Below are 13,975 nucleotides of genomic sequence, written 5' to 3' on the forward strand. Positions count from 1 at the left end.
ATACCTGACAGTTTCGACTGTTCACTAGCGTCTTCCTCAGAGTCACGTGTAAAACCTGTTTAAATGAGATGACCAGACACGTCACAGCAACATCACGTGACCCCTCTGAGGAAGACGCTAGTGAACAGTCGAAACTCTCAGGTATGAAATAACACTCTAGGTCTGAAGAAAATAACCTAATAACATATGCTCTTATACTTGTTCTGATACAGCTCAAAATTATTCTAAAGTTATTCTGGAAAGGTTCATTTCTGTTCTGTGAATGTGACTTCTTAGTATCAATACATGCTCAAATCTAGTTAATAATCGGTACTAGTTTTGGTATCGATTAGAATCTGATTTTCGATACTCTAATCATAATATTTCTTTTCACAGTAGGTACAAATATTCTTCTATGCAATGCAAAACCACCTTTTTAGATTTGTTAAAGTGTTATTTCGTCATCCAGGCCATAGACGGTATAAAAGAAGTGGACTAAGCGAGTGTGACGTCACCCACAGTGTTCCGCTTCACTCAAATGAAGCGACTGGTGCTAACGGTTTCAGGAGCTCATCTGGAGCCTGTATCATAGCGACCACCAGAGCCAATCATGACTGAGGCTGTAAAATGTGCCCGCCCTCCTCACCGGAAAGTGGGAAAGGGGCTTACTTAGCAACAAAACACACTAGCTGTCAATCAAACCTGTTAGTTGTCAACGCTAGTGGGAGCGACCTTGGGGAATGAAGCCGTCTGATTGGTCCATTTTTTATGTTCACATGTTGATTTAGGGACAAAATCAAGCCCTGGGGTTTCAAAATGGTCGCCCATGCAAGTCAGTGGGCCGAGCTCAATAATGCATGATTCCAGATTTGCCTTTAGCTCGGCGAGGTACTTCTGCTGGCTGTGGGCCGATTGAGCATGCGCAGTAGTGCTCTTTTGTCCCGCGCACACACAAATTCATGCGAGCGAATGTATGGAGCACAGTGTCGTGTATCACGTGATCGCCAATCAGAGCTAGAGTAGAGCCAGAGCTAACGATTTTTTTAAGACAAATGAAGGATTTTGAGCTGAAAAAAGTATATATCTAAAAATAGTTCAAAATCACCAACAAATCCAACATTTTTAAAACTTCTAGGTGCCCTGTCAGCCGAACATGAGCAGTTTGTGATTACATTGTGCTCTATAAGAAAAATCCTGTCTCGGCCAAGGGGATTTTTTTGCTGAAGAACCAGTGAGTGTCCACTACGTCAGCTGGAGACAGCTACAAGCAGCAACACTCTATCCAGTTATTTTAATAGATCCATGGACAAAATAGTGAAATGAAAAATTCAGGATCAAGTAGAGCAGCTTAATACGAACATTTTAAGACCAAAATGACGAGGCTCACAGCAGCAGGTACAGAGAGAGGAACCACGAGATCCCAATGTAAGTCAATTGGAGCCAGCGTCAGAAGGATTCGGAAAAACCTCCTGCTCTCTTCCTAATTGGAACATGGCTGGTAGCGCCTTAGCTGTGTCCATTCACATATACGGTCTTTGATCCAGACACAACACTGACACCACGGCGATTCAATGCATACAACACTATACAATACAACACACGGATTACTTCAAAATGAAAAATAGAATTGATGAGTCATTTGTTTGTTTGTTGACAGGTGTGAAGCATAAGTACGTGGGAGCCTGAGTGATGGAGCAGTGCTGTATCTCCTCTGCCGCTATAATACCACACACATCCACTCACTGCAAGCTTGCTGAAGGGCACTATTCCTGCTTCTGTCACAAAGAATATGACAAATCAAGAGCTCATATACTGACATCTCTGCGCTTTTAACCAATTTACAGTGCTGTTCCTTCAGAATTCAGTTTTGTATTCAGTCTTTGAATAATTCAGTATATTAAGTCTGTTTCGTTCTAAAGAGCTCCTTTGTTTTTGAATTTGAACAGCAAGAACAAGAGTTTTTGTTTTTGGCTTTAATAAAACATTTTAGTGATGATGATGAGTGCAACTTGGGAGTGTTGAGATGAATTATTTTAATCAGTTTCAGTCTAGTGCATCATATTTAGTACTAAAAATATGAAGAATCAAGAGCCAAGAACTTAAATGTACATATATATCTTTTCAGGTGACGGGGCGATCACCTACTTGTTTCCATGGTACATAGACAAGCAGGTGACATCAACCAACTAAGTTACAGGTCAGATCTATTGAAAGGCCATCCCACTCACTGAAAGAATGCAAGTTTTTCAAGCTTGTAGGCAATAAATTACAGTCTAGTCTTAAAAACATAAAAAAAACAGATCTATTTCTTTTTGTTTGCCTTGGCCCGAAGTTCTTCCTCACTTACCTTATGCATTCTGAGCATCCTAATTATTCACTGAGATGAGGTTATAAAAGCTTTTCACAACTCTAAGAGACCAGAGCGGAGTTTAGCCTTCATGGTAAAGCTTAAAACAACTAACATGCTAATGTACACTTCCTGATTATCATACAATAAAAGGCTTTCTGATTCAAAGAGTACACAGCAGACTATTTTGCCCTCAAGAGCAGCTTATACAATATATCTGTACTGTACTCATTTACGTAGAGCAGACCTGTCAAACTCAGGCCCAGGGACCAAATGTGGCCTGCAATATAATTATACTTGGCCCACGAGATCATGCTACATGATCCGGCTACAGATTATATGGCTATAGAGACATTATTTATTTAAAATTTTGTCATTATTTTATTACACATTTATTTTAATAAGAAAAGGTTTAACATTACATATCTTGAAAGAAGAGAAAACATGCAGATGGTGTTGAAATTTTTTCATTTTTTTAGTTTGGCCCACGAGTTAGTCCCAGTTTTTAATTTTGGCCCTTTTGGAATTGGAGTTTGACACCCCTGACATAGAGCATATAGTCATAGTCCAATATAAAGAACTTTTAAAACATTTTGGTACTAAAAGAATATTGAACTATGAAGTTATTCACAATTTACAATTTAAAAAGGGGTTCATTTTTATGGATGTACTTCATGTACTATATCAACACAATACAGAAAAGTTCACTGGATTGGGTATTGGTTCATGATACTGGTTCAGCTAACACCTTGACTGTGCCTTTAGTTGGATGAAATAAGACTATTTACAGACTGATTTGAACCTTTTATTCATACAAAGCTGTTCAGTAGTTATTTGCAGAATCAGTAACAGTTACATAACACAGTTGAATCTCTTGTATAACACGTTAACTGTGTTTCAAGGAAATAAGTGCCTTTTTCCATCCCTACACTAGATCAGTAAAAAGATACAATAAAAACAATCGATATAAAAACTGAAAAGCTGAATCGGTGCATCCCTAATAATTCTGCACCAAGACATTGTTCTCTTTTTACTGATGCCAAACTGTAAAGTGCTCCTCGCTCATGGTGCGTAAAAGCAGGGCTAATAAACCCCGGCCTGTGTGATCCAGGTGATCATTGTGACATTTCACTTTTGTCACAGCGCCCCCTCCACTAACTCCTCTTCCTCCTTATCACACTCTGTAATAGCAGCATGACATTTTGAGCGCTCTCACGGAAGACACAGAGAAGATATTTCCCCCGGTACTGAGTTAACCAGCGTTTCAGACTACATAGTGATATAGTGTAATAAAGTCCAATATTCTTCATCATTTTTTCTCCTTTACATGGCCCCTAGGACTCGACAGCCCTCCTCTCCTCCTCCTCACGATGCTCATAATAACATCAGATGGATATGAAAGTCATAATTAGTGCTGGTTGAAGTCTGTTGGAGGAGCGGACCTGCCTGTGCCCTTGGGACGTGTAACTGGGATTGTCGACAGTAATAAGTCAGCTAAAAATAGAATAGGCAATTATAATGGATCACAGGTAGAGAGAGAAGTCACTCAGTATCAATCTGAAGTTTACACAAAGTACGTCTGAAGTCATTTTTCTCGTCTTAAAGGAAAAACACTATGTAATGTATCTGGTCACTCTGTTCCACCTTGTGATGTCATGTGGTAATACAGGAAGTGCTCCACTGTCTTACCTTCACTAGAATTATTTGGATCATTCCAGACCTGCAATTGCCAATCTCTATTCAGTCAAATGTAAAAGGAGCTGTTCACTTGAAAACTACACCACTACATGACATCACAAGGTGGAACAGAGCATTTTGAGCTTTGGAGATGCAGATAAATAAAAAGAGTTACTCAAACATGTGTGAATGAAACAAAACACAACTCCAGCTATATTTTTGAGGAGGTGACAACATTACAACATGACTAAAAGCTCACTAGAGTCAATTTTGTATAATATAGAACCTTTAAAGAAAACATGTGCTTTTGTGTACTTTAGGTTTATGACACTCATGGCTCATTATGTTATACTTTGGACATTTGAAATCACAATGCTGATCAAATAAATCTTAATAAAAAAGAAACAAGTCTGCTGACTTCCGGGTTGGATTGTGATGTCACTATAACAAATTTTGAAGTGTGATAATGTAGATGATAAACAATAACAGTGAAATGAATTTATGCCACTGACACAAAAACCCTATCTGGATTCATCAGACGGTTTCCACGAAGTCGCTGCTATTTGGTCATGATGTATGTATGTATATTAAACTTTTCCCAAATCTTGTAGGAAGAAGGGCAAAAATGTCTTTCCCCTTGATAAAATTCACCAAACATTCTCTTTGTTCCGGCTTTAAATCCTCGATCTCGAGAATCATTGCCAACACAGAATGTATGGCTTTGTCTACATCCATCTCGACCGCTTTGTTTACTGTTGTGCTGTACCACAAAAGGAACCCAGATAGATGCTTGAGTTTGATGCCATGGCTTCACAGTTCTTTGCTGATTTGCCGGTGTGCAGTCTACAGCTTCCAGGCTTCTTTCAAACCGTCTAGTGCAAGGGTGTCCAAACTTTTTTCATCAAGGGCCACATATCTAAACACAGACGAAGCAGAGGGCTGATCGAGGGCCATGGACTGGTGCGCAATTGATAACTGACAATTGAAATATGTGCATGTTTAACACGTTAGAATGAGCCATCAGTCATTTATTCACGTTAAGATTCTCAAAACCACACACTAAATACTAAATATTAGATTTATCAAGGTAGATTTAAAAAAAAAAAAAAAAAAACTTGCAATAAAAAGTTATTTTTTCATTGATGCAAGGTAATTTGGGCCAATTCTCCTAGAAGCCTGAGGGCCAAGAAAAAATTTGTCTGAGGCCCGCATTTGACCCACGGGCCATAGTTTGGTCATTACTGATCTAGTGTATTCCAATTCCTGAACTAGTCACTGGTTGAATACAAAAACCCAAGAGCAGATTCAAACCACAGAAACTATTCTAAATGCACAATATTGAAGAAAAAAAAAAAAGCAAGCTACAATAAATAAACAGAAGAATGAACACGTTTTAGTACTTCTATAACTAAGACTTATAGAAATGATCAATTCAACCTTTTAACTTTTAGCTTAAATGTTATCATATAGTCAAAAAATTACCACAAATTTCCCAGTAGTGCAGAGAAAATGTACACAGAATATAGTGACCCCCCCAAAAAATACTGTTCCAGCGTTCATAAACTGATAAGTCGAGATAGTAATTATGGCGACAGGCCCAGTCATCACAACAAATTGCCACCCTGCTGGACCACGCTCTGTACATCATTCTAGCTGTGCCAAAATGACTATGTGACAATGCCCATCACTTTATCACAGATTAAGGAAATATAATTAGAGAACAAAGTCAGAAAAGAGCAGTGGGCGTCGGTGAATAAAGATCACTCAAACATGCATGAATCACAAAACAGCCTACACTTATAATAGTCCACCTTTAATATGCTTTGCCTGAACTCTCCCACAATACAAGTTTCCCAAAGTATTATTCACCAATTAAGACACCAGTAATTAAGTAAAAGCAAGATAGATAGATTTAAAACCATATTGTGGAACATTACAGGGAAAGCAGCAACATCTCCATGAACACAAGATGATGGCAAAAGCTTCATAAGAACATTTGCATATAAACAAAGGAACACAAACGGTTAGATAGAAAAAAAAAAAAAAAAACAGAACCAGAAAAACAAAAATAAAATGGAATAAAAGAGTGCAGATATAGTAACATTACCATACATCAGGGGCATAACAGAAAAAGTGCAGAGGGCGATGAGAAAACACAATATTAACACATCAATGAAACTGTACAGAAAACTCAGGCATTTACTCGTCCACCCAAAAGACACAATAGAATCGGAGAATAAATGTAATGTCTTCATGTTCTGCAATAAAAGACACATTGGGGAAACAGGGAGGGTGTTCAGTCCACACAAAAAAAGGAACATAGAACAGAATGCAAGAAGGAAACAGCAAAGGCATGCACATGAGCAACAAAACACAAAGCAGAACAGGAACAACTCAAATCGGCCATCTCTGACCACTGAAAAAGAGTGAACCACGTTATGGATTTTGACAGAGCAAACCTCATTGGGACAGAGGAAAACAAACACCGTCGCTGGATTAAAGAGGCAATCGGAATATGGAAATGTGTCCATGGGACGATAAACCGGGACAAGGGGGGCTTTTTTACTCTCACACACCTGGGATATTGTCCTGAGGAAGTTGGACTGCAGATGGTGCTGTCATCCTGCCTCCACCGGTTGGAAGACAGCGCCAAAACCTGCTTAAAACAGCAGACTGGACGTCACAGAAACATCACGCGACCACTCTGAGGAAGACTAGTGAGCAGTCGAAACTGTCAGGTACAAAAACAAACTCTTGGTCAGAAAAAAGGAAGTGCTCCACTGTGTTTTAAAACTCTCTTCACTAGAATTATTTGGATCATTTCAGACCTGCAATTGCCAATCTCTACCCAAACAAGTGTAAATGAAACACAGTATATTTTGACAAAAGAACCTAATAACATAAATAATCACAAACTGAACCGCATTGGACTACTTCATAAGAAAAGTTACATGGTGTACCTTTAAAGATAATCTAATCTAATTTTTGGTTCAGTTAACACAGTTTAATGAGCTAGAAAGAAGAAAATGTGTTGTGAATTTGTGGATTATGTTTTGCTTACGTTACTGTGCCATTTATTTTTGCAAAGTTGGCATACCTCTTTGTTAAAAATAGCCTGCAGAGCAGTTAACGTTAAAATCAGTACGTTTTCATGTTCTGCGTGAAGATTTCCAGATTTCCACTAACATCTCTCTTGTTCTCTCGAGGGGTCACGTCGGTGGAGCACGCAGAGCCTCTCTCATTTGGGGGAGGAGCCTTCGGCGCTGGGACCGTGTGCACAGAGCGGTCCTGTCCAAAGCGTCAGGTCCCCCGGTCGCGAGGAGGACACGAGCTCCGCTACACCTGTGGACAACGTGCAGGGATTTATCGCTTTAAGACGCGCGGGTTCGAGTGAATTAAGAATGAGCATAGCCACGTGGAAACCTGGCCCCACATAGGTAAAGCGAGTGGTTTTTCGTGTGCTTGTTTTGCTTTGTCTTTGGATGTACCGCTGTGCGTAATGATGCCCTGAGAACACCACGGTTCAGGTGCGTAAAAGGAGACAGCGCGTGGACGCCTTTACCTTTCCTTCAGGAGCTACACAGGAAGCTGCCGTATCTCTCATCTATGGGGCTCCGTTTGGCTTTGAACCCATTGTCCTACCCTTAAAGCAACTTTTAAGTGATGTATGCTCTGTAGATGAAACGGCGCGCAATCTCAAAGACCGACCGAAGCTGCTCTTTTTCTTTTTCTACTCCTGATTCGCTTTATGTTTGGCAGGATAAAGCGAATGGGAATTACAATGCATCACCTCGCAGCGGTGGTCTTTATTCTGACCGTGACTGGCATCGCTAAAGGTAAAATGAGATTGGAAACATTTTCACACACTTTATGAAACGCGTAGTACTACTGCGTAAAATTATTTTGATCGTTGAATTTGTTTTTGTGAATTTTGCTTGTACTAAAATTGGGTTCTGGTTACAGGATGGGAGTGCAGCCCAGCATGCAACACGGAGAATGGGTTTTGTGAGAAGCCAGGAAAGTGCAGGTGCGTGGATTTAGCGGGCTTATTCTCATATCTTAGAACTGGCACACATTCAGAAGAGTCTGACATGAAAGGACAAGGTGGATTTGGGACTGTTTCCAAATGGGCTCACTGTCAAATCAGTGATCAATTTTCTTTGTTCATTCTGAAATTTAGAAAAACAACCTGCCTTTGTTTACAATAGGCTATGTGAAAAGGGGCTTCACGGCTGATAACATTAAGGTGGATCATATAAATGTCATTGAGGCTATAGGTCACCAGTTGGCTGTAAACATCTCTAGATGGTTTAAAATTGGTTCCTTATTCATATTTTATATCTTACAATAAGTCATGTTCTCTGCTCGTTTGAATACAGGGCACTTAATGTAATATTGCAGCTTTTAAAATACGTTTGACCTTTCACATTTGTGAAATATTCTACCTTTGTGACTAATCATGCATTTGTACAGAGAGCACTGTGCTAAAACATGGACTTTCCTTTTCACTGATACTACCTGAATTATCTGTGTGGTGCCCTCTGATGTAACAGAAGGTATTGAACCATTTTTAACTGAAGAATTAGCAGCATGGCCATTGTTGACACGACACAAGAGATGGTGTTTATTTGAGTGTTGAATTCTTGGTCTGTTTAACACCTGTGGACTTTAAAAACACAGAGGAGCCCTTCTTTGTTGTGTGTTATGTGTTTTAGAAGTAGGTCTGTAGAACATTACAATTTAAGTAGGTGCAATTATCAAATCTCAAATACTATGTATTTATTTATTTATTTATTTATTTAGGTAATAGAATGTCCACTATAAATGACAAAATATCCTATATTAAAAAAAACCAAACACATTTTTAGATCTCTATAAACATGTTCTGAAATACATGGAATTCTTTAATTACTTCAGCAGTTCAGTCTTTGAGCTAATGTTAATGTTGGGTGTGTTTTTGAATCTTACTTTAGTATTCATAAATTGTAAATCTAACCACAAGCACAATACTTTTCTAAAAAAAAAATAAAAAAAAAAAAAATCACATTTCTTTCTTAAATTGTGCAACCCTATTTAGAGGTGAAATTGATACATAGAGTTTCCATGTTAAATATCATTTAATTCTATGAGAGAAAAACTAGAATTGTGAATCAACCCTTGTAAACACACACAGAAAACCTACTGATCTACAGCAAGCCCAGTCCCCCACCGCCTGCTTGGAGCGCATGCACTGACAGCACTGTTGCCACTCGGCTCTGTGGGTGGGGTATTAATAGTTCACCGTCACTCCACTTGTGTTTAGGTGCAAACCCGGATGGCAGGGGGAGAACTGTGACCGGTGCGTGGCGTTCCCCGGCTGCGTGCATGGCTCCTGCGAGAAGGCCTGGCAGTGCGTGTGCGAGGAGGGCTGGGTGGGCAGCCTCTGTGACCAAGGTGAGTCTGGTACACGGAGTGGATCATACTAAACTATTATCTGGTTTATTCTCACGTCTTAGAACTGGCACACGTTCAGAAGAGTCTAACTTAAAAGAACAAGGTGGATTTGGGACTGTTTCCAAATGGGCTCACTTTCAAACCAATTATCAATTTTATTTGTTCGTTTTGAAATTCAGAACCCCCATGTTTACTTTTTAAAGCGAGGTTTATAGAGTCATTGAGGCTACCGTGGGAGGGGGTCACCAATTTGCTGTAAATATCTCTGCGTGGTTCCTTATTCATATTTTATATCTTACAATAGACATGCTTTATGTTCGTTTGAATACAGGGCACTTAATGTATGATTGCAGCATTTAAAATACATTCAAACTGTTCACATTTGTTAAATATACTAACATTTGTGACAAATAATGCATTTGATCAGAAACATGGACTTTCCTTTTCACTGAGAATGCCTGGATTATCTGTTTGCTGCCCTCTGATGGTAACAGAGGGTATTGAAACATTTTTAATTGAAGAATTAGCAGCGTATGACAGGGTAGATGACTCATTTCACTAAAACACACTTTCTAGTTAAGATTTGAATACAAATTTGACATTTTCTTCCCCAGTTTGACCATTTATTAGGTTGAAAATTTTACTTCAGGATCACACTAGGGAATTCCATAACTGTTACCTAGCAACCGTGTAGTAGATTAAACCAAAATCCCTCTATTGTACACAGAAATTATTATTTGTCAAATAAAAATATAAGAAAACACATTTATTTTTCTGAAATAATGTTTAAACTGTCAGAAAAAATAAGTTTCTTGTGTGTAAATTACAATCCAATTACTTCTTTGTTAGGTATTATCCCACCAAATTATATCCAAATTAGAGAATAAACAAAATGCACTAAAGCGTACGCACCAAAGCCTATAGTTCGTCGCAGTGGTGTTTTACTGTAATGCAGACTGGGGGCATACAGACGGCAGAGGCAGAGGCAAGGACGCCCTCTGTTCAGGATAATCAGGTCACTTCTATAGGAGACGGTCAGTGGGTAGTTACCTCTGTCTCTTGCTCAAGGACTCAGCTAAATGTAGATGTGGCGTTTCATTTGGGCATGTATCTATCAGTCACTGTGAAGTCAAGAGTATGAAGGTCGATGCTGTATCATAATTCATCTTACACGGACCTCTATTAAGATGTCACTGCATTGAAATCGCTGCCATGATTTTGCCCTTGGATTTATTGTGCGTAACACCATTGTTTTTTTGTCACTCATTTTTTATTGAAAATTTTGCACAATAATAAACAAAAGCAAGTACAGTGAGCTAGGAATTTTACATAAGTTTGCATGAAAAATATCACTCTGGAATTGTACGCATACTAGGGATGTAACAATTAGTGCTGTCATGCGTTTAAAAAAATTTAGAGATTAATTAATTATGATCTGTAATTAATTAATCTAATTAATCTCTTTTTAATCTCACCTAAAAATGCTGAGAAAAGCCTTCAATTTGAGGTATTTTCATTTAAATTCATTATTACATTATTGTGGCAGATCAAAAGACTGATATAGATTTTAAAAAGTGACTTTATAAAGTCATTTATTGTTTAACAAATCTCTCCAAATTGTCTGTTGAGCCCAAGTCTCCATGAATTAGAAACTGTTTGCTGTAAAGTAGCAAAGACGAGGAAATCTGAACATAATAACTTTTGTCTACTTAAAGACAATAAAAAGTCCAGTCTTTCCTTAACCAGATTAAAAATATTATTGATAGAGAAATGCTTTATATATGAGATCACTGGTTTTAGTCCTTGTTTTAGTCCTGGTTTAGACCTGCTTTAGTCCTACTTTAGTCCTAGTTTAGTCCTGGAATGGGTTAGTCCTGGTTTTAGTCCTGGTGTTAGTTCTGGTTTAGTCCTGGTTTAGACCTGGTTTTAGTTCTGGTTTTAGTTCTGGTTTTTAGTTTCTGGTTTTAGTTCTGGTTTTAGTTTCTGGTTTTAGTCCTGGTTTTAGTCCTGGTTTAGTCCTGGTTTTAGTCCTGGTTTTAAGTTCTGGTTTTAGTTCTGGTTTAGACCTGGTTTAGTCCTGGTTTAGTCCTGGACTGGTTTTACGTTAGTTCTGGTTTAGGCTCACGGGAGCACGTCGGTGTCCGAGCAGTAACTATGGAAAGAAACGTGGTCCGCGCGTTCTCAGGTTAATGACGATGATGAAGGTGTGTGTTTGTGTGTGTTGTTTTCACCAGTGACATTTAAGTTGTAGGCGATTTTATATTTGTTATTTTCTTTTATATTTCACATCGGGAGAATAATTTCCAAGACACGAATGCATTTTTACCTGTGCACTGCTGCCTCTGTTCTACTGGCTCTTCGACCTCGTCCATTGTGTGACTGACGCCGCCAACATGAACATAACGTTTACATCGCTCTTACTGCGCGCGTTTTGTGTGGGTTTCCGGCAATGAGTGGAATTACCGAAATTAAAAAAATTATAAATGTGTTTTTGTGTGTGTGTGTGTGTGTGTGTTGTTGTCCCAACAACACATAAAAACAGGTTTTATAATAAAGCAACACTCATACAGAAACAGTAAAGTTAGAGATTAAAAATTAGATTAACGCGATTAAAAAACATAACGCGCTAAATATGACTGTAATTAATTAATCGCAATTAACGCGATAATGTGACACCCCTAGTAACAATAACCGAAATATAGTGATATCGTATTGTCAAAAGGCTCACAGTAATATCGTGGGGCATCACAATATATCGAATTACAAGTTCCTTTGCTTAAATGCATGGTTTTATAACAGCAACATCTTATAAACCTAGAGAACTACATATCCCATGATTAATTTCAGTGCAGACAACATGAAGAAATATGTTTTTGACTTGAATTCTTGGGATTATGATGGAAATAATTCACACCAAAATCTTATCAAGGTACGATTGTTTACTCCGTCTTGTGTAATAAACATCATCTTGAAGCGTTAACACGTATGTCAAATGCTCCATTTTCTGAGTTTCTTCAGTTAATTTGAACCGATCCTCTAGTAAAGGTGGGTCTGGTTGAAGCCATTTGCGTTAATTCAATCGTTTTTGTTCTGGATTTCAGTTTTGATATAATGCACGTCTTTAATTTCAAAATCTCATTTCACGCTTTACCTTTATGGACCCCCAAGCTGCAGACGTCACTTGTTTACAGTACAGGGCTGAAGAATAGGCCTGTCCCCATAATTACTCGACTTATCGTTCAACATATGAAAGCTGGAACAATACTTTTGGGGTCAGTATTTATCATGTGTACATTTCCTTGCTTTACTGAGGAATTTGTGGTTATTTTTTGGATATATAATAAGATTTAAGTTGGTTTAAATAAAAGGTTGATTTAAAAACTTCATTTTACTCTTTATTTATTGCAACTTGGGGTTTTTTTCTTAACACTTTAGTACATTTAGAATCGTTTCTGTGGTTGTAAATCTGCTGTCAGTGCCATAAATTTGTTTAAATATTATTGTTCATCATCTATATTTACTTCAGAAATAGATCACATTTCAAAATTTAGTTATCGTGATAGGCCTAGTGAAGAATTTATTGAAATTGAATGGAAATTATCATTTGAAATTGTTTGTTGTATATGACCGTTTAACTATAATTGCATTTTACTTTTGTCCTATAGCAGGTATTAATGTAGTCTTCTCGCAAACTTGTTTCAAATAGACAATCTTGGCGTATAAAATACTTACAGATAATATGCAGTATTTGTTCGAAAACCAGCCGTAATCATGAGTGGAAATGTTATTTTTGTCTCTTATCGATTTTATAATGTTCAAGGCCCCACCGTAAATGTGAGCGTGTAATTTTCAATTTGCATTTCATCTGAAAAAGCATACCTCAGGACTCATTAACATAATGAATGCAGCCGTGTTCAGAGGTACGAGTGCTCCAAAGCTCGGGTGAATCATTTCCGTAGTAACAGGCAGGAGGGCTAACCACTCTGCCGGTGTTCTCCCCATCATTATTACCTGATTAATACTCTTACACATAGATATTATCTTTATTCAGGGTGACACTGGCGCATGCAGTGGGTTTTACGATATCTTTGCCCTTTAACCAAGCGGCCGCCAGTTCAAACCTTTGCTTACTGTTGTGAATGAATAAGAAATTGACACACAAACTTATAAAATATTGCAGTTATTGGAATAGCATTTTTTTAATTTGAGTGTATTGTTTGGCTACTTGATGATAACAAAATAAGAACCAAGATTGTTTAATAAATAACTGAAAAAGATTAAACTTTTACTTTTATACATAGTGGGAGCAAATCCCTTTTATTAGGAATGTTTTGAGACACTTTGTTTTCAAAGCTGATGTAGATTAGAAATGTGGCTTTGGTCCAGGTTCAAGCAGCTGAACAAATGCTCTGAACAGAAGGTAATTAATTGTATTAAACATTCTTGTAACAGAATAGATTAATTATTGAAATCGCACTTTTAAGTTTGTTTAATTGCGCAGCTCCAGAGAGTGCACGGCTATTCTGTTATCCATCTTTT

General features: G+C 38.0%; 1 protein-coding gene across 2 annotated transcripts in view; it reads left to right on the forward strand.

Annotated features, from left to right (window-relative positions):
• Positions 1 to 7,312: 7,312 nt before the first annotated feature.
• Positions 7,313 to 13,975, forward strand: part of LOC110155432 (protein delta homolog 1) — a 32,382-nt gene continuing 25,719 nt past the window's right edge. Inside the window, exons 1-4 of one of the 2 annotated variants that reach the window (XM_055158240.1) lie at positions 7,313 to 7,440; positions 7,763 to 7,839; positions 7,967 to 8,030; positions 9,306 to 9,436. In XM_055158240.1, the coding sequence (XP_055014215.1) occupies positions 7,773 to 7,839; positions 7,967 to 8,030; positions 9,306 to 9,436 (262 nt within the window). In that variant the 5' untranslated portion in view covers positions 7,313 to 7,440; positions 7,763 to 7,772. The other variant, XM_055158236.1, reaches the window with a different exon arrangement.

Source organism: Boleophthalmus pectinirostris, unplaced genomic scaffold (assembly GCF_026225935.1).
Source record: "Boleophthalmus pectinirostris isolate CB_2022bp ecotype Guang Dong unplaced genomic scaffold, ASM2622593v1 HiC_scaffold_10, whole genome shotgun sequence".
Classification (NCBI taxonomy): domain Eukaryota; kingdom Metazoa; phylum Chordata; class Actinopteri; order Gobiiformes; family Gobiidae; genus Boleophthalmus; species Boleophthalmus pectinirostris.